Source organism: Echinops telfairi, unplaced genomic scaffold (genome assembly GCF_000313985.2).
Source record: "Echinops telfairi isolate 266 unplaced genomic scaffold, ASM31398v2 ScPeMD7_7468;HRSCAF=8506_0, whole genome shotgun sequence".
NCBI classification, from domain to species: Eukaryota; Metazoa; Chordata; class Mammalia; order Afrosoricida; family Tenrecidae; genus Echinops; species Echinops telfairi.
This window is the reverse complement of record NW_022111369.1, coordinates 47,288,768-47,316,150: the sequence shown is the minus strand read 5'-3', so window position 1 is coordinate 47,316,150 and position 27,383 is coordinate 47,288,768. Positions and strand designations below refer to the sequence as shown.

The following is a 27,383-nucleotide window of genomic DNA, read 5'->3' as shown; positions in this document are numbered from 1 at the left end:
CGCTGCCCCTCTACTTTACCAAGAACAATGTCCTTCTCCAGGGACTGGTCTCTCCTGACAACATGTCTAAAGTATGTGAGACAAAGTCTCACCATCCTTTTCTATAGATAATATTTATTTTCTATGATATTTATTGTCTATATTTTAAAACTTGAAACATTGTTTTAAACAGTCCTGGCTACTATTTAATTACATACTGCACACTATTGAACTACATACTGTATACAATTATTCATATTTTAACCTTACTTTTGATCCTAAAAAATTGTAATGAGAGTTATTTTTAAAGGATTTTATACTTTACCTTTGTAACAGGCTAGTGTAAGTGCACTCTCTTTGAATTCGTTGGAATGCGTATTGATGCCGGCCCCGTTTTCTAGCAGCAATCTGGCTACTTCCACATGTCCAGCACTTCCAGCTTCCATAAGAGGAGTATGACCATTTTCATTGTGGTCCTCAATACTAGCACCAGATTCCAAGAGCACCTTGACAACATCTACATAGCCCCCAGCACAAGCATATGTAAGTGCTGTATTGCCTGTTTCACGAGGAAAGACAAAAGGTATTCACATGAAAATATAGGCTTCAATTTAAACAAAGCCTCTAACTAAGCATTAAGAAGAAAAAGAAAATAGGCCCTTTCTCTCTCTCTCTCTCTCTCTCTCTCTCTCTCTCTCACACACACACACACACACACACACACGAATTTAAGAATAGTTCCATAAACCTTGGAAGTCCTCCATATATGCATACATGTTTACATTTAAAATCAATTTTCAACTCCCTAGTCTCCCTCTCCATTGAAAATCATGGTCCAATACCCATGGAAAATCAGATATAATTGTAAAGATTACAGAGCTGTTTTTAAATTAAAATGAGAAAATAGCGCCCTGAAAATACAAATTCCTTGGGGGTGGGGTGTTAAGTTCATTCTACCATTAATCAGAGATGCTTCATACTTTCATTTTCACAATCTTTTTGATCCAAATATATGTGAATGTATCCAGACCTATAATGATTTCCTTTAACTATATATATATGCTATATCATTACTTTACAAAAATCAGTTAACTAATCAAAGTTGAGTTCTTCCACATTCTTAATAAAAATCTGTCATATAAGAAGACAGTAAACCTTTTTAGATTACACGATAATTTATCAATCTTTTAGCCAAGGATTGTAAACCATATAAATAGTTAGAGCTTAAAGTCTTCTGGAAGGGAAATACAAACTACATGTTAATGCCATTGTTTACGTTTCACAAAACTCTATGCAGTATCAAGAATGATGAAAGGGATGTCTCTCTGTCTGTGTGTGTCTGTCTTTGACGGTGACAGGGAACTCTGGGCCTGGCCTGTTCCAGTTGTTCCTGCTCTCCTCCTTTACTTCCAAGCCCAACACACTCGCACAACACAGTCCTTTTGACCAAGGCATCATTAATGATCATTTTCATATGAAATGTTTTACCTATAAAAGGCGGTACTATATAACAAAACAAATAAATATGCATTACCTGTTGAAGACTGGGCATTGACATCAGCTTTATGAGCTAGCAGCAACTTCACAATTTTGACATGTCCCCCATTAGCAGCAGCCATTAAAGGCGTAATGTCACCTTTGATTCCCCTATCTTCCACGTTTGCGTGCATTGCTAGCAAAACCTGATGAAAAAAAATATAACAGTCATAATACTAGCAAATATTGACCACATAAAAGTCCAATACAAATAGACCAGTTAGCAGAATGATTTTATTGCAGAATGGTGTAAGATTGCTTTGTTAAAAAATCTCTTTCCCAGCTGGGAGGCAAAGGGCATTTATAGAGCTCTAGATAAAGACATGTACATATGCAAATATATTATATGAGGATGGGGAAATAGATCTATGACCCTACATTTATAGGTTTAGTATTAAGGTAGCAGAAGGACATTGGGCCTCCACTCAAGTACTCCCTCAACACAAGAATACTTTCTTCTAGTAAATTGGCATTCTATGATGCTCACCTTCCCAACACAACCGCTGAAGACAAAGCGGGTGAATAAAAATGTGGTGAAGAAAGCTGATGGTGCCTGGCTATCAAAAGATATAGCGTCTGGGGTCTTAAAAGCTTGAAGGTAAACAAGCAGCCATCTAGCTCAGAAGCAACAAAGCCCACATGGAACAACATATCAACCTGTGTGATCACGGGGTGTCGAACGGATCACTGAAGACAAATGGGTGCATAAGCAAATGTGGCGAAGAAAGCTGATGGTGCCCGGCTATCAAAATGTATAGCATCTGGGGTCTTAAAGGCTTGAAGGTAATCAAGCGGCCATCAAGCTCAGAAGCAACAAAGCCCACATGGAAGAAGCACACCAGCCTATGCAACCACGAGGTGTCGAAGGGATCAGGTGTAAGGCATCATCAGAACAAAAAATCTTACCACAGTGAATGATGGGGGGAGTGCGGAGTGGAGATACAAAGCCCATTAGTAGGCTACTGGAGATCCCCTTGCAGAGGGGTCTCAGGGAGGAGATGAGCCAGTCAGGGTGCGATGTAACAATGATGAGAAATACAACTTTCCTCTAGTTCCTAAATGTTTCCTCCCCGCTCCCACTACCATGACTCGAATTCGATCTTGCAAGTCTGGCTAGACCAGAGGAGGTACACTGGTACAGATAGGAACTGAAAATACAGGGAATCCAGGATGGATGAGCCCTATAGGACCAGTGGTGTGAGTGGCAAAACAGGGAGGGTAAAGGGAGAATTGGTAGGAAAGAGGGAACCGATTACATGGAACTGTGTGTGACCTCCTCCCTGGGGGACAGACAACCGAGGAGTGGATGAAGGGAGACGTCGGACAGGGCAAGATATGACAAAATACCCATTTATAGACTATCAAGGGCTCATGTGGGAAGGGGGAGTGGGGAGGGAGGGGAAAAATGAGGACCTGGTGTTGGGGGTTTAAATGGAGAGAAAATGTTTTGAGAAACGATGTACAAATGCGCTTTACACAATTGATGTGTGTATGGATTGGGATAACAGTTGTATGAGCCCCTAATAAAATGTTTAAAAAAATCAACAACAACAACAAAAAAATCTCTTTCCCAAGCAGCCCATGGAATAAAAGACAAGCTTTATTTGGAAAATACAAACCTGTGCAAGCTCATAATATCCAGCAGAACAAGCCAAACAAAGGAGGCTCTCCCCTTCTTCTGTGTGTTCATTTACACTTCGACCTTCAATGAGCAGCTTGCGCACAGCATTTACATCTCCTTCAGAACAAGCTTCTGCTAAACTTCGGCTATGGGGAAGAGTATCATAATATAAGTAGAGAAGAAACTGCATTGCAGTGTTATACTAGAATAATTATTTCAGTGGGATCCATAGCAAAAAAAGAAAATGTGAGTCAATGCTTCTTCATTCCATTTATTGAGTTTTTAGAATTTATATTAAAAAGTCATTGAATTAAAAATCCTCAAGTCCCAAAATGTTTGCAGTGATGCAATAGCAGGGGGTAAAAATAAGGTATAATTTACTAGGAGTAAATAAATTAAAAGTATGAGGGGGCCTCGAGAGACTCATTTTAAAAATTCAAGTTTCTTTAAACTTTCAAAATCCTTTTGTACATGGACAACATAAAGGTTATAATAGAAAATCTTGTTACTGAAGCACAATTTTTCAATTTTTGTTTAAAATATTTAATAAAGTTTGAACTAATTAGAAATCACATAAAAGGAAATTAGAAAATATGAGGGCATGCAATTTTGACAAATATGTGATTAAGTGACAAGGAGAACTTCTTCCTTAAGTATGTACTTAGATCATGTTTTTGGAGTCTTAAAAATATCCAGGCAAGGAAAAAGGAGAAAGCAAGCAAAGGAGTGAGAAAGATTGGTATTGAACAATACAGTTGAGAAAAAAAGCTTTTGTCCTGTAACCGTCCCAAAATAACTTACGTGTCTTAAAGATTCTCTCTTTTGAATAGAATCCATTTTTTAAAAAAAAACACACAAAAAAACCTATATATATCTAAAGTTATTAACACACTGTTTCTTTGAAATATAACTCAATTCATGTAACACCCTCTTGAAAGGGAGCCCTGACTCTTTGGATTTTCAGGACTATGGATAACATAACATCAACCAGGTTTCAAGACCAGAATCTTTTGCCCAGATTATCACAAAGCCTCATAACCAGTCTCTGCTTTTACTCTTGTTTCAGTTCAGGCTCTTGTCAATGCGCCACAGCCCGAGAGGCCCTGTTTAGAGAAGGAATTACGTCACTCCCTGGCTCAGAACCCTACATTGGTCTCTAATCAGTCAGAGTAAAAGCCTGAGTCCCTAAAAGATCCACCCAGTGGCAGTGCTATACACCAAATTTCCCTGTCCTCAGTATTATAAGTTCTAAAATTTACCTGTTGATATATTAGTTTCAGTAGATTCACTACCTTCACTTTTACCGCTGACTTCTCCTCCTACTTTATCCTTGCCAGCAGCAGCTCTGCTCCTCACAGATTTCAGGTCTCTGCCAAAAAGCCACCTTCTAAGTAAAAAATTCCCTCACAGTATTAAATAACGCAATGTGACCTTTAACACACAAAAGCTGTCAGGGTACTTTCTTTTTTCCAGTTCATATCATGTGCTTTATTAACTTTGAAGTATTCTCCCACTACAAAATCAAAACTTACTAAACTTGTTGTCTTGTAAAAAGTTCCTTATCTCTCATTTGTTAGGAAAATGACAAGCAATTCCTAGATTTAGTCCACTGTCACTTTTAAGCAAGTTTAAGATAAAGCCTTTTCCCAAGACGTTTTCTGTATAAGAACGTAACTTTTTTCTTCCAACATGGCTGAAGCCTCTCCTAATCTTCCACATACTTCTCTGCTTGCATTTGAATTACTTTATTTTCCTGTGGGTATGCAAGATTTAAAACAAATTTACAACACTAATCTATCAACAGGTAAACTTTACAACCTATACTGAGGACACATACATTTGGTACATGGCACTGTACCTAAGATTCAATACACAGCAGTGCACTTACACAACCACATTTCTCAAGTTTTGCTTGAGTAAACATGAGGGTCTGAAACACACTCTCAGTTATTATTTAGCTGACAGCTTCCTGTATTTCCACTGCCAAGCATCCTAGGACTTTCCTCACCCCCTCTATCCTGCTTTATATAGACATTATATATTCTTTGAGCATTTTTAATTTACCATCCTGCCCGAGAAAGCAGGCAACATATAAAGTGTTTATCAATCATACTTTGGGTTAAAAACTGAATGTTAACGACCAGAATATGAAGTTACCTAAAGGAGGGTCAATCTACAAGGAAAATGATACAGCTAGTTAGTATAAATACAAAAATTACCCACTGAAAATGGCATGACCACCTGGACAACATGTATAAATGTAATGTTTGTCACCAAAACATTAAAAGGAAACAAAACTTAAGTAAGCTGGATTGATTATTGATTCTGAACTCAGCCCTGCAATCGGGTAAATATATACTGATACCCCAGCTCTGCCATCCAGCAACTGTTTGGTTATAAATGATTTACTAACCTCTCTTCAGAGATTCTGTCTTTAAAGTGGGGATAAACCTTTTTAAAGTCTATGCTTTACAGAGTTTGTAATTATAAATATCACATGCCAAGTGGCTGTTTAAGCATAGTGCTATTATGCACACAAGAAATGCTGTCGATGTTAGAGATATTTTTTAAGATAATGCTTTCATATACTGGTCAGAGTGAAAATTCACTTACTTGTCCGACTGCCCTGCATTTGCTGTGCTTTCAGCTCTCATACGCGTAAGTGCAGCAGCAGCTTCATCCAACGCACAACTAACAGACGATGTCAATCTCCGAAGCACTTCAGGGTCTGCAAAGGCTTTGCCATCAGCTGTGGATAGTTTGCCTATTCCTAGGTTGTTATTTTTCACACCAATATGGATATACCCAAAAGGAAAAACAAAGGATAACTGAAGTTACTCAGGTTCAAGTATACTAACAATATTCAGAAATGACATGCAAATGGTACAGCAAACATATATGCCAAGCGGCTTCAAAAAGTTCTTGGGAATTAAAAGATAATGGTTTTTACATGAACTTTATGAAGTGCCCACATATTGTCAGCCTAGCATTTCTGAAGATATCAATAAGTGTATTCCTCCATGAGGTTCATAAGTGACTCCCTGATGCCAAAAATGGGTCATTGACCCAGGCTTAGACAATTATTAATTCTCACCTTTTGCTTTGGCAACAGAAGAACCTATGTTAAAAGTTTGCTAAATTAGTAAAAGATGAGTCTTAAATTTTTTGGCCATTTTTATTACCAGAGAGAGAAACAGTGTCCTCAATTAAAGTTAAGATAGAAGAGAGCAGAGAAATAGAAGAGAGCTGTTAAGTTAATTTTTGGCTCCTGGCAAGCCGGCTCCACAGGGTTTCCAAGCTATCCATCTCTATGGAAAGCAGAGGCCTCATATTTCTCAGGCAGAGCTGCTAGTCTGTTGAAACCTAATACTTTCTGTTAGCAACCTAATATTTAACCCACTGTGCCATCAAAGCTCCTTAAAAGGAGCCTGTTAAATTTTTGCTTCATTGTTGTTGGTAATACTAAGGCCATCAATATCCTATTTTTGGTTATAACTTAGCAAATGCTTATGCTTCCTTAAAAAAGTTTAAGTTGAGCTACTATTACTTATGACAAAAATGACTTAAAAACATTTTAGTGATAAAGAGATTAACCTATATGATTATCTCTTATTTCAACTATGACGTCAATTTATAAATTCAAAATTCATCTAGAAATAGCCCTATTTTAAAAACCGATACAAAATCAAGGAAAACACATAAAAGCTCTCGAAGAATAGATACACAACAAACTGACAAAATGCACAGAAATTTTGATATCAAACAAAAAAATAAATAAAATCCCAGAAGATTAACACTAAAATTCCATACATAGATAACCCATTGGAGAGCAAAACAGTAGATCTAAGTCAATGGATAAAAAAACCAATATGATGGGAGCAAATTTCTTAATAGTCATCTGCTAGAGAAACAATTGGGGAAAAAAAAGAGAAAAAAATAAGAAAGCCTAAGAATTATGTGGGACATCATCACGAGGAATCACCTAAGCATAATCAGAATTCAGAACAGAGAGAGACAAAAACAAAACAAGTACTGAGAAAGTTGGCAAAGATCTGTTATAAGAAACGTTCCCTAAAATCATGACAGAAAAGATATGGATTCAAGGAGTTCAACAAATCCCAAGTAGGACAGACTCCAAAGAAAATTACTAAGACAATTCATAATCAAACTTTCCAAAACCAAAGCCAGTTACCTAACAAAGAGCAGGAAGACTAGGCTCTGATTGCTCAGCAAAAAAACATGCAAGCAGAAAGGCAATGGAATGACACACTTAAAACGTTAAAAGGAAACAATTACAGACCAAGAATTATAAATGCAGACAAACTGCCCATTTGTAGACATTTGAATTTGTAGAAATCAAATCAACCTCTTAAGAAATACTAGAGTACGTTCTTTGAATAGAGAATCAACACCCTAGGAAACAGATTAACAGACAACAGCGCCATCTGGAAATCAACCCAGGTATTGAAGCATCAAAAATAAAATAAACCTACAAGACCAACTAGCGGGAACTAGAGATAATAACTGTTTACAATGATAACTACAAGAGAAGGATTAAATGACATGGTTACAGAACTTCCAAAGAGAGAGAAAGTGAAGGCAATTTCATGGTAGAATAAACTGTTTTAAACTTAAGAAAATAATAATTCATTTATAGGGTAGCCTCAAAGGAAATTAATAAACCTCTTCATCAAATAAAAGAAAATCACCAAATATTACTGACACTAAAACAATGCAACTAAGGAAATAAAGAGAAAATCTGTAACCAAAATGAACTCAGTAAAGTAAAATATTTTTAACAATAAAATCACGAACATCACCAAAAAAAACAACTGCAGGGAAGCCATACCTTTAGATAATTGTGGAACAGTCCCTGGAATAGGACTCCATGCTTGCTAAAGTAGAGGGGCAGAGAAAGAGAGGAAGGCCCTGGGTAAAACTGACTCAGTGGCTACAATGGGTTCAAACACTGTAACAAATGTGAGGATGGTTCAGGACTGAAAGTTGTTTCATTCTGTTATACATACATACAGTTACTATGAGTTGGAAGCAACTCCCTGGCACCTAACAGCAGCAGATAATTACACTGAATGTACCAGTCAAGACAAAGTACCAAAAACGATAAGGAAACTTGACTGACCCATGAACACGTCTGTCTACGAGAGACATACCTTAGAAAAAAGTCAATAACCACAAGATGGAGAATTGTACAGCAAACAAATGGTAACATATTAATTTCTGATGAAATAAGATCTTAAAGGTAAAAACAGCAAGAGACTAGAAATATTATACAATTACATAATTACAAAAGTTATTTAACATTCGTGCCCACCCAGGGACGGGAGAGGACATTTTCCCCAATAAAATAATTTTTTAAAGTTATTTAACAATTAAATTGCTAAAAGCTTAATCCAACAAGAGGAAATAATCATAATAGCTACACATTTAATAAAAACCAAAACTAAAACCAAACTTACAACAGCCATGTCAATTCTGATTCATGGTGACCCTAAGGGAAAAGGTAGAGGTTTCTGGGGGTTTCTGGGACTCTAACTCTTGAACGGAGTAAGCGGAGAGGCTCTTCCCCCACAGAGCATCTGGTGGGATTTCACTGCCAGCTTCAAAGTTAGCAGCCCAAAGTGCAATCTACTACACACCACTAGGGTTTCTCTGAAAAGAGGCAAACATGTTTCTAAAAAAGAAATTACAGCTCTCGCCGAACGCCGCCAAGATGGTGTTCAGGCGCTTCGTGGAGGTTGGCCGGGTGGCCTACATCTCCTTTGGACCTCATGCCGGGAAACTGGTCGCGATTGTAGATGTGATCGATCAGAACCGGGCTTTGGTTGATGGCCTTTGCACTCAAGTAAGGAGGCAGGCCATGCCTTTCAAATGCAGGCAGCTCACTGACTTCATCCTCAAGTTCCCACACAGTGCCCGACAGAAGTATGTCCGACAAGCCTGGCAGAAGGCGGATATCAATACAAAATGGGCAGCCACAAAATGGGCCAAAAAGATTGAAGCCAGAGAAAAGAAAGCCAAGATGACAGATTTTGATCGTTTTAAAGTCATGAAGGCAAAGAAAATGAGGAACAGGCTAATAAAGTATGAAGTTAAGAAGCTTCAAAGGGCGGCTCTCCTGAAGGCTTCTCCCAAAAAAGCAAGTGCTGTGAAGGGAGCGGCTGCTGCTGCTGCAAAGGTACCAGCTAAGAAGGGGGCTGCCACCACCGGCAAGGAGGCTCCTGCCCAGAAGGAGAAAGCGCCTGCTCAAAAAGAGAAGGCCCCCGCCCAGAAGGAGAAAGCTGCAGGTCAGAAGGCTGGGCCTCCGAAAGCCCAGAAAGCTCCAGCCCAGAAAACACCTGCCCCAAAGGCAACTGGCAAGAAAGCATAACACGCTGTTATTAAAATAATAAAGTTTCTATTGGCCAAGCTGAGAAAAAAAAAAAAAAGAAAATTACAGACCAATCTCTCATGGACACATGAAATACTCTCAATAAATTCCAAGTCAACATAAACCAAAGGCCCATATAAAAAAAAGACCTCATACCAGATATACAAGCATTCAATATTAGAAAAATAACATAATCCACCAAATAAAAGACAAAGAACTGTGTGATCCTATCAATTGATGCAGAAACATTTAAAATCTGAAAATTCAATTATTTAAAAAAATGCCTAGCAAAATCAAAATAGAAGTGAAATGACTTAACATAATTAAGAGATATACAATAGAAATCAGCCAACGTTTTCAATGGAGACTGAGACTTTCCACTTGCTATCAGGAACCAGGCCAGGATATCCTGTATCACCACTCGTACTTCAAATATTGTACTAGAAATCTACTGAAAAGAGATATCAAGAAGGGCAAGAAAGGGCTTCCAAATTGGCAAAAAAAGAAAATTAATTTCTAGACTTCACAAGAAAACTACTAGAATAAAACTATAAAAATGTTAAAAGTACAGGCTTAGCATACAGTAACAGGTCAGATTGCTTTAGACGAACAAAAAGAATGTTGTACGCATCAGAAAAATACTATCATTTATAAAAACCAATTCAAAGATCAAGTATTTAGGACTAATCTTAACCAAATATACAGAAGATGGAAACAGAGAAAACTATGTAACACTCCTACAAAACACGAAATCTGTATGAAAAATATGTTATAACATGATAAACCTACTGATACGTAAAATTAGTCCATCTCGGAAGAAAGCTGATGGTGCCCGGCTATCAAAAAGTATAGCGTCTGGGGTCTTAAAGGCTTGAAGGTAATCAAGCGGCCATCAAGCTCAGAAGCAACAAAGCCCACATGGAAGAAGCACACCAGCCTATGCAACCATGAGGTGTCGAAAGGATCAGGTATAAGGCATCATCAGAACAAAAAATCTTACCATAGTGAATGATGGGGGGAGTGCGGAGTGGAGATCCAAAGCCCATTAGTAGGCCACTGGAGATCCCCTTGCAGAGGGGTCTCGGGGAGGAGATGAGCCAGTCAGGGTGCGATGTAACAACGATGAGATATACAACTTTCCTCTAGTTCCTAAATGTTTCCTCCCTACTCCCACTACCATGACTCCAATTCGACCTTGCAGGTCTGGCTAGACCAGAGGATGTACACTGGTACAGAGAGGAACTGAAAATACAGGGAATCCAGGGCAGATGAGCCCCACAGGACCAGTGGTGTGAGTAGCGAAACAGGGAGGGTAAAGGGAGAATGGGTAGGAAAGAGGGAACTGATTACAAGGAACTGTGTGTGGCCTCCTCCCTGGGGGACAGACAACCGAAAAGTGGGTGAAGGGAGACGTCGGACAGGGCAAGATATGACAAAATACCCATTTATAAACTATCAAGGGCTCATGAAGGAGGGGGGAGCGGGGAGAGAGGGGAAAAATGAGGACCTAACGTCGGGGTTTAAGTAGAGAGAAAATGTTTTGAGAAACGATGTACAAATGCGCTTTACACAATTGATGTGTGTATGGATTGGGATAACAGTTGTATGAGCCCCTAATAAAATGTTTAAAAAATAAAATAAATAAATAAATAAAATTAGTCCATCTCAAAAGGAAAAACACTATATGATATTGTATGAGACCACTACTATAAGAAGCCAAGAAAAAATTTACACACATACACAGAATTTAGAAACTAAAGCCCTACACAAGACTTACTGGCTTCATATTATGCATTTTTAACAAGATCTGCAAATGATCAAAAAACAGTACTACTATAGAGTTTAGAATAAACTATATTAAGACATCCAAAAATACCGATCAGCAATGATGATGTTTATTTGCATCTTTATAACAACAAAACGGTTCAAAGATATACAAATTTCCATTTAAAGTTTATGAAAGAAAAATTTACCTCTTGTCTTTCTGAATAATCGGGAGAGTAAAACTGTTAGCTCTTACAAAACCAAAAATAAATCTGGTATGGACTTTAGAACTTACTGTCTGCTATAATCAAAAGGACCAGAGAATAAAAACATATTTAGGTTGGTAAAGCTGGTGTCTGCTGTATAATTTATGTTATTGACATTACAAGCCATGTCACAGTCTTAAACTGTAATTGCAGGACTTATCCATTAAGATATTTGGGGTTAAGTTGGTATACTGAGGCACTATAGAAAGGAAAGTCACAGAAATGATTCCGCTAGAGGGAACTGGCTCATTTTTTTTCAGCTAACTTACATCAGCTATATAACAAATATTTGTTATTGGTAGCAACAGGAAATAGTAATGTGGGTATATCTGGATCATTACAAATAATCACTTTTTTCAAAAAAAAGGAAAAATAACATGAAATTTTATGCCTCATACCTTCATAGTTAAATATAAGAACAGAAAAGAATATATAGATGGAAAACTTTCAAGTTAAAGAACAGTTATAAAACACTATTCTATCCATACATTGGGTACTTTTAATCAGTGAGGATCAAAAAAGGAAAAGGAATATGAAGACCAAATTATTTTTCCAAAACTCTTGAGATTTAATCAATTGCACAACAAAACCACAAAACTTCAACAAAAGGTACATTAAAGGTTATTTAGATGTCTATCTGTTAAGTAGTAGAATAAAGGTGATTTAATCCATTGCGATAGTTGTGATAGGATTTATTCAATAGGGTATCTTGGGTTAAGATTAAATTTACTGTTGCTGACTTGAATGTAGAGAAAGGCCACAAGTCCAGGAACATAGACAGCCTCTATTAAGTGAGTTATCCTGGACAACTAACTACCAACAAGAAATCCAGGATCTCAGTCCTGCAACAACAAAGAACTAAATTCTGCTTACAATAAGAATAAACTTGAAAGTGAACTTAACTGATAACTTTCTTTCAGCCTAGTGAGGCATTAAGTAAGAAAAGCCAACTACACTGTACCTAACCTACCAACCTAGATAGACTGAGCGAAAATAAGGTGCTGCTTTACACCACTAAGTTTATGGTAAACTATTATATTGCAAAAGGAAACTACATTTACTGCAATAGGAAACTAACACATACAGTATAGTGAAATGTGTCAGAATCAACTTGATGGCAATGAGTTGTTCTTTTAAAATGTTTTTGTATTAAAGCAAAATAACTATGAAAATTAAAAAGCATTATGGACAACTACAAACAAAACAAAATCAAACATTATGAAATAATTATGGCAATCACAATACTGAAAGTATATTTAATAATTTAAAGCATTACTATAACTTTTTCTATAGATGCATAGTGATTGTGGCTGGTTTTTAATGTAGAAATACATACCAAATTATTTACATATGCATCAATAGAATGTTGAGATTTGCTTTAAATAAACGGAGTAGTGATTAGCGGGGTAGTAATGGAGAGAGATGAAATGAGAAAGGAGGCGAGTCCTATACTGAAGTGGAGTGATGTCTACTCAAAAGTTAGTTTGCTACAATTATTCTTTGAAAGTTTTTATGTACATGGAAGAAGCACACCAGCCTATGCAACCACGAGGTGTCGAAAGGATCAGAACATCATATCATCAGAACAAAAAAATCTTACCATAGCGAATGATGGGGGGAGTGCGGAGTGGAGATCCAAAGCCCACTAGTAGGCCACTGGAGATTCCCTTGCAGAGGGGTCTCGGGGAGGAGATGAGCCAGTCAGGGTGCGATGTAACAACGATGAAAAATACAACTTTCCTCTAGTTCCTAAATATTTCCTCCCCACTCCCACTACCATGACTCCAATTCGACCTTGCAGGTCTGGCTAGACCAGAGGATGTACACTGGTACAGATAGGAACTGAAAATACAGGGAATCCAGGTCAGATGAGTCCTACAGGACCAGTGGTGTGAGTGGTGAAACAGGGAGGGTAGAGGCAGAGTGGGTAGGAAAGAGGGAACCAATTACAAGGAACTATATGTGACCTCCTCCCTGGGGGACAGACAACCGAAAAATGGGTGAAGGGAGACGTCGGACAGGGCAAGATATGACAAAATAACAATTTATAAACTATCAAGGGCTCATGAGGGAGGGGAGAGCAGGGAGGGAGGGGGAAAATGAGGACCTAATGTCAGGGGTTTAAGTGGAGAGAAAATGTTTTTGAGAATGATACGGGCAATGAATGTAAAAATGCGCTTTACACAATTGCTGTGTGTATGGATTGTGATACGAGTTGTATGAGCCCCTAATAAATAAAGTTTATATGTAATCACTTTAATCATAAAACAGAAAGTTATGTGGAGAAGGGGAGAAGTGAGGAAGGTTAATAGGGGGAAGTTAGCCTGTTAGCTACATTAACAAAATAAGGGAGGGGGGGCGGTAGACATGACAAAATACAGCTAATCAGTTGCTATCTTTTAATAAAGTGTTTTAATAAAATTTCAAAAGTAGAGAAGTTCCTTTCAACTAATGCTACTTCTCAGCTATTTTTAGCAGTTATTTTTGAACCAGGTTTTCTTTCTCTTAGAATCACAGAAAAATATCAGTATTAAAACCAAGTCCTATAAAGAAACAACAAGAGATCTAACGTCGATGATGAGGGCAGAGAATGCCTGGTATGATTTGATCAAATGCAGTGTAGCTGAAAGGAAGTACAGAATGCTAAATGAAGGTCGAATATGATAGAACAGGAGGAAAGTAAAAGAAAAGAGAACAAGGCAACAGAAGACATTTATAGAGGCATAAACATAATCATGTACATATATATTAATATATAACAATGGGGATATAGGTCTATGTACATATATTTATATGTTAAGTATCAAGGTAGCAGACGGACACTGGGCCTCTACTCAAGTCCTCCCTCAACGTCAAGAACACTTTGGCAAGAACAACCTGGCATTTTGCCATGCTCACCTTCCCGACACAATTGCTGAAGACAAAATGGGTGCATAAGCAAATGTGGTGAAGAAAGCTGATGGTGACTGGCTATTACAAGATAGAGTGTCTGGGGCCTTAAAGCTTTGAAGATAAACGACCATCTAGCTGAGAAGCAACAAAGTCTACATGAAAGAAGCACACCAGCCTGCGTGATCAATGGGATCAGGCATCAGAAGACCCAAAACAATCATATCAATGCTAACAAGAGGAGTGGAAACCCAAAGTCCATCCGTTGACAACTGGACATCCCCTCACAGAAGGGTCACAAGGAAGAGATGAGCCAGCCAGGGTGCAGTATAGCACCAACGAAACATAGAACACTCCTCTATTTCTTTAATGCACACCCCCCAACTATCATGACCCAATTCTACTTTACAAATCCGGCTAAACCAGAGCATGTACACTGATACATAAGAGTTCTCGACAAAGAATCCAGGACAGATAAAACCCTCAGGACCAATGAGAATAGCAGTACCATGAGGGTAAGGGGAAGGTAGAACTAGAAGAGGAGAATGGGGGAACTGGTCACAATGATCAATGTACATACAACCCCCAGCCCCCCACCCCTGGGGGACGAACAACAGAAACGTGGGCGAAGGAGACAGCGGACGGTATAAAATATCAAAATAAAAATTTATAAATTATCATGGGTTCATGAGGATGGGGGGGGGGGGCTCGAAAACAACTCTCATCCTCAAGATACACTTAGTGTTCTGTGGGATTTTTGTTTCATTAAATGCAATTTGGGGGGAGGGGGGGGAGCCAGGATAGAAATTAAAAAAAAAAAAAAATCCATAAGCCCTTAATATTTTTCAATGCTGTATTTTAAGATACATTTATATTTACCAAACAGTAATAGGTCAGTTTTATTCATTCAACAAGAGGGTAGCAATTTATATACCCTAGAACTCTTAAACCACGAATAATTAATGTCTACAATATATTTATATTTAGTTTGGAAAACTTAAGAAAGTATTGACTAATTTAAATGACAATAAAAGATTTACTATTTGGTTATTTCAAAAGTCTAATAAATGATACTGCATCTTTGATTCATGACACTGATGCAATGTTTAGCCCTTGGTTGCTAAAGTAAAGGATGGCAGTTGGAGCCAGCCCAACGGCTCCATTCGTAATAATGCCCAGCAATCTGCTTCCATAAGGATTAGGGGTCACTATGAGTCAGAACTAACTCATGGTGCTCAACAATAACAAAATTTTGATTGTGTATATAGTTCCTAATTAAAACATTGTTCCCCTAGAACAATGATGCACTTTACGAAAATAAAATGATTCACTTCACAAGAAGGTTTTCAGGAACGGCATATTAAAAGGAGGTACAAGAGTTTATACATAACCAAACCGAACTCAATGCCAAAGAGTCAATGCAAATTCATAGTACTCCTTGTGGGTTTCTGAGATTACAACTATTTATGGGACCAGAAAGCCTAGTGTTTGCCCCCAAGGAGCACCTGGTGGTTTCAAACTGCCAAGCATGCACATCACAGCCCAACGCATAACCACTACAGGAACAAGCTCTTTTATATATACCAAGTCCCTCTACATATACTCAACAGTGGTATGTAAATTTTCCTCTGGTAATAAAAATTTAAATTAAATTTCTTTTCATGAAAATGGTGGGTCTAATTTCTATGAGAATTTACCTTAACATTTTCTTATGAATTGTCTCATACTAAGTATCTAAGATTTTATAGTGCTATTAGATTTATGTTCAACTTTGAATAAGAATGTAGGCATATTACATATGGAGCGTTTACAGACACACCTGCAGCTTCTAGTAAAGCTTCCAGTCGAGCCTGTGTTTCTGGATCTACTGTCCTGAGGTCTGCACCATCAGCAGTTCCTGACAAGAGCAGTTTGGAAGCCGTTTCCAGCATGGGATTTTCCAAATCATCTTGATCCAAAATGAAAGACTCCACCTAGAAAACACAAACCAAAAAGGAAAGAAGGAAAAATGAGAGGAAAGGAGAGAAAAAGAGGGAAGAGATACAAAAGGGAGAGAAAAATATTTTAGAATAATTACCATTGATAAATACCATGCAACCCTAAATAACCTCAATTAAATTTCTAAATCCATAGTTTAACTAAAGGAGAAAACAAAATTATTCACATTGTTGTGGGGGGGATCAAGATTATTATTCATGTACAGTCTTAATTTCTGGCTTTTGAAATCATGTATATTCTTAATTTTAACTCAAGGGGTAGGTACATAAGTTGTGGAGCCCTTTGAACTTAATAGATGACCTACATCGGCAGTTTTCTTCTGATAACTATATAACGGTGCTCCAAAATTTTGTGCAAAAATTCCATTATCTTTTAATTCCATGTTTCCATGAACTTTTGAAGCACCCTTCATCCACTTAAAAGAGTTGAGGCTGCAAGATCTTCATATAATGGCTCTATTAATGTTTAGAATTTTAGGAATTGAAATTGAGCTACAACTTTTTGAAAATTACATTCATCATCTAGTTTCATGATAAAGTTCAGTATTGACAGAGAAGCTGTTAAACGTGACACAGATATGGGTCTTCCAAAATTTTTATTTTTGCTTGGAAGCAAAAGTTATCACTGGCAACAAATATCATCAGTTGTTTCCCTTAAAGTGAGACTTGTTTCAGTTGTAGAGTTGTTTGCCAAGTCGTCAACTCTGCACTTCCCTGTTCTGCCCAGATAATAATACTGATATAAAAAAAGTTTTAGATGTGATTGAAAGTAGAAATCTCATAATATCAATCGTTTTTTTTAATTGCTTCATCAAAGACAATCTTAAAGTAAAAGGGGCTTCACTTATTTTAACTCTGAAGAATGAGTTATATTGGTACAGCTTGTTACCATGGTTTTGATTCTTCTTAATGAATGGCTTTAACTAATACAAAAGTCAGTACAGTAAATGAGGTAAATAACATCTTTGCACGATGATGAAAATAGTTTTACCTCTACAGCTTAAACAGAATGGTTGGTCTCTGAATCCTCTCAAGGTCTAGATTCTATAAATTCAGAATCATTGGCTTATTGCCAGATTCGATTTAAAATTGCTGTTACAAAATTGCAAGCAACTGAGACATTGGAAAAGCTTTGTTTTGGGTATTCCCTACATAAGAAAATAACTTACAAATTTGTGGTTATAGTTGTTAGGTACCTTTGAGTTGCAGTCTCACAACAAACCTATGTAGGACAGAAGAAAACACTGCTCTGACCTGCACCACTCACAATCGCTGTCATGTTTGAAATCATTCCTTGTAGCCATTGTGTCAAAATACAAGTACCAAAAACAAAAACACAAACAAACCCTCAAAACCAAACTAGCTGTTGTCAGCCCCAATGCATAAAAACACTGGGTCACTGTTAAGACAGAAAACATAGATTATTTTCAGTTTGCTGCCCCCCTAAAATGGTAACTGTTCCCTAAAATAACCCATAACATCAGAAGAAATATATTTCACAAATAAAAAGTACTCAAAAAACCAATAAAAAGAGACAAAATTAAAAATAGTGGTCTAGAATAAAATTATGCTCCAATGCATACGATTCACAGGTCGGATCCATAAGAAAAGTTGTCTTAAGGAACACATTCCTACCTACTAACAGCAAAAATTCCCCATCACTTCATCTTTGAAGATCGCTTACTACTAGACATGTATAATTATTATATTTAGTCCACAGATTTGTTACATTAGATGAAAAGATGGTATAGTGTTAGGCTGCTAGCCATATGCTAGGCTGTTCGCCACACGGTTCAACCCCATGAGCTGCTCCAAGGAGAAAGATCAGGTTATCTCCTGCCGTACAGATTTACAGCCTCTGAAGCCCACACAGCTCTACTCTACCCTGGACGGTTGAGGAGTCGAAGAAGACTTGATGGTAATGAGTTTGCCTTTGGGTTTTTAAAAATATGACATAGTATGTATGTACCATATTTATTCTTATATGATGATCACATGGAGAGTTCCAATGTTTGGGTTAATGTGTTAAGTGTTAGAAAGAATACTGGGCACTGATTTTAGTTCTTTGGATATGTACTTTGTCTGCATTTCTGAGGCAAATATTACTATCCCTTCATTTCATTACTGTTTCTCCTCTTTTCTTTGTAAGCTTTTATAACCTTTAAAGGTTCAATTTTTCAATATTGCTTTCCAATTGGATGCTCTGTCGTCATTCAACACTTTAAAAGCATCCAGCTTACTAATTCTCTATTATACATTTCATTCTAATTATCAAAAGCTCCCCCAGTTCTAATTAGCGAATTCCTTTTTCTCTCCCTCCCACTCTCCTGTGGCAACCACTAATAAACCCTGGTCTCTCTCTACTTGTGTATCAGATGTTTTATACAAATGCAATCACATGATATTTATCTATTGGTGACTACTTTTAGTATAACATTTTCAAGAGTCATCCTGTTGTAGCATTATCAGGACTTCTATTTCTCATTGTGGCTGAGTAACATGCCATGGGGAAAGAGCCCTGCTCGCAAAGGGGGTTTATTCACTGCTCAAATCCACCAGCTGCTCCATCAGAGGGAGAGAAGGCTATTTCTTCCCGTGAAGATTTACAATTTTTGGAATCCTATAGGTGCAGTTCTACTCTCTCCTCAAGTCACTATAAGTTATAATGGACTTCATTTGGATGGCAGTGAGTTTCATGGGGTTTATTCCATGTGAGAGTTTTATTATTTCAAATCCAGACAGATGCAGAAACAGTCCGTCAATATTAGAAAAATGTGACAGGACATGGCATGCTAAGATTCTGGTGTTAAGAATAAAATAGAAATTAAAAAGGTGTAATTTAAACAATTTCATCAAAGCAGGAAAGCATGATAAAGCAAGAATCTTTAAAAAAAAACTCATTATGTTTTTAGGAAGGAGACATTTAGGTTGGTTTGGCTATACCAGGGTGTGATTCAAGATTATAACTGGTAAAAAAATAAAACATGTCTTCCTATCACCAAACAACATGGCCCAGAAGATGAGTGCCTCTAATGTTCTCCACTGAGATAACTATAATCATTCTAATCCAGTGGGTGAAGGCAGAGGAGAGAAAGGGAATACACACAGATAAAAAGTTAAATAGCATGAGATTTAAAAGACAATAACCTCAAAGAGACTACAGCTAACTAACTGCCAAATCAAAGATAGAGAGTAAGTTGTTCAAAGGAGAAGCTACTTGTAGGAAGTAGTAAGAGACAGCTCTAACCAAAGAATAAATTTCTATAAAAGAAGATAAAAACATGGTACTAGGAGGCAAGTATAAATATGCAATATGCTACAACAGAAGAGTTGGAAAGTTAAGTTACAGCGTGGAAGGTATAAAATTTGGATCAGTAGCTATTTTCTCAAAGTCACCTTTAACACATTGTATCATAACTAAAACTATTACTAAAAAATGGCAAATTAAGTGAAAATAAGTGATACAAAAGAACAGAAATATCTATTCTAATGAAGTTTAAACTTGTCCAGCAAAATTCTGCTGATTTTAAATCCAGTTTTTACCTGGGTTGAAAAGTTTAAAAAAACAAAACACAAAAACCAGCTGTTTTGGAGTACATTCGGCAGGCCCATTTATGTCCGAGGAGAAGTGCACACCACGGGGCTTTCAATGGTGGTGATCTTTCACAAGCAGACTACAGGCCTTTCCTCCAAATCGATTCAAACCACCAACCGTTCAGGTACTACCCAGAGCTAAGCCATTGTACCATCCAGAGAGTCCTAAAGTCTTATTAGTTAACTAGTAAATAAATGTCCAAAAAGTTTCTCTCCTGAGATTCATATTACTACTAGGTGAATTTACCAAAATGTGAATTTCTGCAGCCAAATAGGACAACTCGACAACAAAATAAAAAATGTGTTCTAAAAAAAAAGACCTGAAGGAAAAATAGCCTTCATTGTCATCAATAAGCCACAAGACGAGAAATGAAATACTTAAACCCATTAAATAAACAGTACAGGTAGAAGTCGGGGTTATTGAGGTTTCAGTTCCAGGCCACAATAAAGCAAGCCAGAGGAATTTTTTAGTTCTCCACCTAGTGCACATATGCTTAGATTATACATTAATTTACCAAGATGCAATAGTATTATGAAAACCTTGACGTACTGTGAGAATGACTGTGACATGTAGACACAAAGTGAGCACAGGTTGTTGGAAAACTGGTGCTGGGAGACTTCGTGGGCGCTGCGTTGCCACAATTCTCCACTTCATAATACAGTAAGTGGAAAGCACCATACAAACAAGGTATGCCTGCACACTGGTATTTCTATGATTCATAACCATCCCTAAAACAGAACAGGACACGTAAGCAACTGTGACTTCTAGAACTTTTTTTTAAACAAAGGTAACAGAAGGAAAGAAAAAGGATAGGCATCTATTCTTTCCCTGCCCACTCGCTGTTTAAGATTGATTTTAAAGGGAGATATTTTCAAAGATACTTTAGTAAGGTAAGAACCAGTCTTGCTTCAGCCACTAGATGTATGGCCTCACCAAATCTCGGCCATCTCTATATCCTTACTCTAGCTTATTTTGTTTCTTTTACTGAGAATATGTTATGCTTAAGAGATACTCCTTTGCACCATGGGGCATAAAAAGAAATGCATGAAACCATCTAGAAGCTTATTTTCCTGAAGGCCAAAGTGTTCATATGTGTACAAATGAACAATAACATAACGGTAAAAAGGGCTAAGTTAATGAGAACGAGAACTGAGTAGAGATGTAAGGAGATGTAAGAGATATACAAAAATAACACATCCTTTATTCAAATATAAACATGTTATGAGCACATGTGTCTCAACACCTTTTCAGTGGAGGTCATTCACATTTGAAACTGCATATCGTATGGAAATCCAATTCATTTTTATGAGGGGAAATTGTGGATTTAAAATTCCAAACAACCAAATTCTGGGAAAAAATTCAAATAAATATTTTAAAACACTTTAGAGTAAGTGATTTTCATGAAGGGGGGGGGTCCTTATTAAATTTATTCACTAAGTAAGAAAGCTAACAAACATTATAAGTATTTGGCAATATTTAAAGCATGATAATTTAAGTTATATCTAAATTATTTTGGAGATCAACTCTGACTCACAGAGACCCTGTGGACAGAGTGGAACTATCCCTGTACAGCTTCAAGTCTATAAATCTTTATGGAGCAGAAAGCCCCATCTTGTGTCACTGAGCAACTGGTAGGTTCAAACTGCTGACCTTGCGATTAGCACCCCAACACATATCTTACCATGCCATGAAGGCAGTCTAATAAAAAAACCCACAAATATAAAGGCTTTAGAATAACCAAGTTAAATTCATTTTATATATTAAAAAGGAGAAGCTCAAGTTTTGTATTTCAAATACAGAAACAGGTTTCTAAAGAATTGATAATATAGACACACAATTTACTTCAACATACGTTCTACTAGAAAATCCAATGCTTCGATACAATGAGTGTGAACTTTCATACTGCTTAGATTGACCTTTCACACTACCCTTAAATTCTGTAATTTGGGATCAGGCTGTAATAACTGAACCTACAACTTTACTTAACCACTACAAGTGGACAATTGAACAAGTGGGACAATCAAACACTATGTGCCTCTGTTATGCAACATAGTACACAGAACTGCTTATTAAGTATTCCTGCCAAAAACCATCAAACCATAAACTAATGAGCCTTTAGATAACTTTTAACCAAAAAAAATATATGGCAGGGTTTCCCAATCCTGGGGCTACAGACATTTTAGACCAAAAAATTCGTTTGAGGGGTTACTTGTGCATTTTAGGATGTTTGGCATCATCTCAAAACCCATTAATTTCCAGATGGCGAAAATGAAAGGCAAGTACAGTCTCCGCAATATCTCTCTGAGAGGTAAAATCGTATCTTATCGAGGAAACAAAAATGAATGGAAGCAAAGACAGAATCTAAAATATGGAATGTTCACATTACAACTTGCCAGTAACATTCCATCAAGAAGATGGAAAAGGAAGGAAGGAAGAGGGGAGGCTACTGGGAACTAAGGAACCAAGGACTAAACCAGCAAAATTACACAGATCTTACTGTCATACTAACTCAAGCAAACCAGCTATTGAAACGACAGTTTTGAGACAAGGTAGGTTCTGGGTGATTTGTCTTCAAATACTAGAGACACGAGGTGATACAGCAAATTCTTGGTAAATGTTGAATGTGGATACCATTTTAAAAAAAGAAATTACCATACTACTTATAAACAATGTAACACTGTCTTCTATGTAAGATGAAAAAGCAATTTTTAGTGCAACGTACTACTTATGGGTGACTGAAAAACAGTATGAAATAGATACTAATAAAGTCATTTCATAGAAAAATCTGGAATCAGGATGACACAAGGAAAGAAGCTTCAGGAAATTTAAGGAAGATGTGACAGGGTTTTCAAATGACAGTGTTAAGTTATTAAGTTCTGAAACATTTTAAGCATCGAGACCAGTGTTTTAGGAAGAAAATCAAGAGGCCATATGAAAAATGGCTTTAGCTAGCAATAATAGCTGATAAAAAGAAACCATCTAGGAATTCATGTTTAATACATGAAATCCATGATTTTTAGTTGGGTATAGGGAAAGGGGGCCTAATCATGTGCATTAACACAGTTATAAAAATTAAAACATTGGAAAATCCATAATATCGACTTCTTGGCTTTAAACATCACCTCCTTCTCTAACCCATTTTTGTCTACCAATTTAAAACTTCTGTTGTTCTAGAAACTACTATTTATCTTTGAATTCTTAAAGCTGATAAACTGCATTTCAAAAACAGTAACCTGAGTCTTGACAGCACTAATAAAAGAGTTTTCAAACAGCAATGTGGTCCATTTAAAAAAAGAAAACTTTCTTTCAATATTAAAACTGTAAGATCTCTTAGTCATGACATCCCACACAAAAAAATCTCTCCAAAAGAATGTTTATGATGATTTTATATTTTACATGTTCCTGAATTTCATTTATCCATAAATAAGTAAAAGTAACGCTAGATTTATGTGATCAATTTTGTCATTTCAATAACAGATCCTGATACCATTTCACGTACCCAAAAAATTAAAATTGAGATTAGAATAACCTGACTTGAGGCTGTCATAATGAACTAAATTATGTAACAACTCCCGTGTCACTTTTCAGGGATGTTCAAGGACCAACTCAAGGAATATTTTCTGAATCTTGAAATAATCATGAAAATATCTGTCACCTATTTTAGAACACTATATATAATGTAAGGTATTTTAAAAGTTAAGAAATCAATTTGAATCTAAGATAAATTTATGGAAGTGCTGAATAGGTGTTTTAAAATCTCTATAACAAGTGCAGTTATATAGTCTTCCTTCAGAAGAATGCTGATAAACATTCACAATTATAGATTCACATAATTCATATGCGTACTCTTGCACACAGCCTAAATCCTAATAAAATTTTCTTGCTTGTAGATTTTGAAATCATAAACTTCAAAAAAACTAATGAAATCTTAAATAGAAAAATTTCTGATTATATAACTAGAATATTTTATCTTTACAAATTAAGGCACAGTCTTCAGTAAAGCCACATAACACGAACCAATGTATAGACTGAAATACAAATAAACAAAAATCCAATTATGAAAATCAAATTCCATAATGTATTTAGAAAATTAATGTATATATCCCGTGGTATTTTGAGAAAAAGGCCATTAATACTACAGTAAACCTAAATGAGGATAACATAGCTTTTCAAAAATTCAATTCATACAAAAGAGCTCACTCTTCTTTATTCGTTCATGCCCACCTTGCCATGTAACAATTATTAACTACTGCCTATAATCTAGAAATTTCCTAAGGATTGGTGATAATGATTAACACAATCTTGCTCTCATGAAACCTACAAGTAAGCTTGACATCCTGTCTTACATGTCGTACCCCATTGTCTATGATAGCTCAGTATGAAATTACTAATAATTGAACATGAAATTTAATACTGATTCTAAGCTTTATAAAATAGAAAAGGTACAAACGTTTCCAACACGGCGCCCCAAACAAAACAGAGCCCAGTGAGGAATTCATCAAAGAGAAGAACCTGCAGAGCTGCTTCGCTCACCAGTTTTTATTTGAACAGCAAAGGAGTAAGGTTAACAAAAATTCAAAGGCAGGGGCAATACTAGGGCACAATGACTTCAGGCTCAAGATGTTTTCATGATTCACAATGATCAAACATTCTCACACTAACAAACGTTCTCATACGCAAGCACATCTTGACCTGATGAAGTTCTTTTTGTCTGCACCAATGGGATCTCCTGATCACTCTGTGTTTGTGCCATGTTCCTAGAACATGCAAACATTTATGCACTCACGGTTTACTCATAGCACATGAAGAACTGGTTGATGAAAATCAAAGTTAGCAGTATGAACTGCAACTCCATGTGATGAAAATCAAAATCTTCACCACTACACCAACAGACAGCGTCATAATAAACGGAATAAAGATTAATGTTTTCAAGGATTTCATTTTAATTGGATCCACATTCAGCATCTATGGAAGCAGCAGTCAAGAAATCAAATGACATACTGCATTAGGCAAATCTTTTGTATAAGACTGTAAAAAGTGTTTAAGTGTGCCAAACTAACTGCATCATCACCTCATACGCATGTGAAAGATGGATAATGAATAAGAAAAAGCAAAGAATTGATGCATTTGAATTACAAGTATTGGAAAAGAACACTGATAGTACCTTGGCATGCCACAAGAACAAACAAATCTGTTTTGGAAAAATTATAGCCTAAATGCTGTACTAAGAAAATTGTTTAGGCAAGGATGGAGAGAAAAATTTCTGGAAAAGGATCTCATACTGGGTAAAGTACAAGGATAGTGATGAAGTTAACGGCCCTTGTTGAGATGAACTGACAGAATAGAGCTTAAACAATGGATTCTAGCATAATAGTGAAAATGTTGCAAAATTTTGCTGTGCTTAATTTTGTTGCACATATAGTTATTAGATAATTCTTTGGCACCTAAGAACAGTTGATCTCCAGGAGCAATGTTTTGGTAACATAACTAAAGCAGAGTATGTTCAAAAAAATTCCCTAAAAGCCGAAGTGTAAGGTGCAATTAATTACAAATTCATTGTTTCTGAGGTTTGCAATTATCATAAAACAGCCTCAAAGTAATTCCTATAAGATGGCTTTAAAACGTAATTCAGATATATCAAGTATATAAAGATTCCAGAGAATGGCGAGCAAAAAAATCCTGTTAAGTAGAAAAAGAAAATCAGATTGATGCTAAATGAAATACTATGTAATTGATTCTAATTCATGGAGACTCCATGTGTATAGAGAGTAAAATTGCTTTTCAATGGCTCGTTTTTTAAAAGATCACCAGCCTTTCCTTCTAAGGCTTCCCTGAGTGAACTTCAACCTCCAAGTTGACATTCAAGGGTGTTAACTGCTTATCCCACCCAGGAACTCCAGAAAACCTTTGCCATCAATATAACTCATTAAGACCCTTGTGATAGTTAGATAATTTTAAGTCACCTTGAAGATATATAAAGTGTAGGGTGGTATACAACCTGTCAATCAGGTCACAGCCTGATGATGCCTCCTTGTGGGTGTGGCCTTCTCATCAGGAGGACCAGTCCCCGAGGAGCTACTGGAGCACTGCCATGTTTCCATGGACATTGGATCCATATGCCTTGCACTCATCAGCCTATGATATTCCTATATTCTGCATCATTGCATGTGACTGTGTGCAACTGAAGAGGGACTTATGGATTATTACCTGAGTGATGGACTTGAGTTGGGCTGGGCTGCGATGTGATCTCTTTACATAATTACTTTACATAAAGCTCTTTCTAACATATGATATTGGATTTGTTTTTCTAGTTAACCAGGCTCAACAAAAACCTGTAAGATAGCGTCTCACACTGCCATGGAATTTCCCAGAGTAGTACAAAAGCAGACTGACACATCTCTAATTAGCAGCTGGTGGGCTTAAACAGCCATCGAGCTATACAAAACCAACTGCCACACCAGTCAATTCCATGCTAGCCACCATATGGGAAGGAGTACATCTGTCCCACAGGGCTTTCTAAACTGTGTACTAAGGGAACAGATCACCAGGTCTTTTCTCTGACACAGCTGATATAAGGGTTCACATCACTAACCTTTCCGGTAACAACAAAGGTCTAAAAATTGGACAACCAGGACCTTAGATTAATACTAGACTTCCCAAATACAACAGTATGCTAAAGACAGTACAACCAAATAAAAATTCTGATAATTTCAAACTAGAAGATAAAATATATTTCTAGATTTGTAAACAAACATGATCTGAACTGGAGAAATTACTACTAAAAGAAAAATGAACCTAAGAAAAGGATAGCATTAAACTACAAAACTAAGTAGTTAGAAAAGAAACCAGTAAAATACAATTCATCCTTTAACATCTCTGCTAGTTGTTAAGCAATGCACTTAAACAATGGTGTGCTATAACAAGGCAGCAAACTTTCAGATTATTGAAAAGCTGGAACTGAACAAAATCATGACAAAGACCTACCTACAAAAGGTTTAGATGCCAGGGAAATAAATTACAAATATAGTTTAACCCAATTTAAACTCCTGCAGACAATCAGGAATAAGATATAATTTTAAAACAGGAAGACAAATGAAAGAAACTAAAAAATTAAATGAAAAACAACAAAGATAAAACAGTAAGAAAGGGGAATAACCCTCAGGGATTAGGGGACAAGAAAGTTAATATAAAAGTGATAAGATCGGGAGGAGGGTGTGGGAGAACTGGTAGGGCAGGATCAAGGGGAACATAACAAAGAGGAAGTGCTGAAATCCTGGTGGGGACTGAGCATGATAGTGGGACAGGAGGAGAATCAAGGGAAATAGAGGAAAGAGCTGGGAGGCAAAGG

General features: G+C 36.7%; 2 protein-coding genes across 6 annotated transcripts in view; one reads left to right on the top strand and one right to left on the bottom strand.

Annotated features, from left to right (window-relative positions):
- Nucleotides 1-27,383, bottom strand: part of ANKRD17 (ankyrin repeat domain 17) — a 123,532-nt gene that overhangs the window by 75,356 nt on the left and 20,793 nt on the right. For all 5 annotated transcript variants that reach the window (XM_045284276.1, XM_045284272.1, XM_045284273.1 and 2 more), the window contains exons 2-6: nucleotides 16,263-16,416; nucleotides 5,750-5,906; nucleotides 3,135-3,282; nucleotides 1,514-1,661; nucleotides 305-538 (exon numbers count right to left, since the gene is read on the bottom strand). In XM_045284276.1, coding sequence (XP_045140211.1) covers nucleotides 305-538; nucleotides 1,514-1,661; nucleotides 3,135-3,282; nucleotides 5,750-5,906; nucleotides 16,263-16,416 — 841 coding nt within the window. The remainder of the gene's footprint in view (nucleotides 1-304; nucleotides 539-1,513; nucleotides 1,662-3,134; nucleotides 3,283-5,749; nucleotides 5,907-16,262; nucleotides 16,417-27,383) is intronic.
- On the top strand, nucleotides 8,852-9,535 carry LOC101663706 (60S ribosomal protein L14-like). Its single transcript, XM_045284277.1, has one exon. It carries the CDS (start codon nucleotides 8,868-8,870, stop codon nucleotides 9,522-9,524), a length of 657 nt encoding a protein of 218 aa, XP_045140212.1. The 5' UTR covers nucleotides 8,852-8,867; the 3' UTR covers nucleotides 9,525-9,535.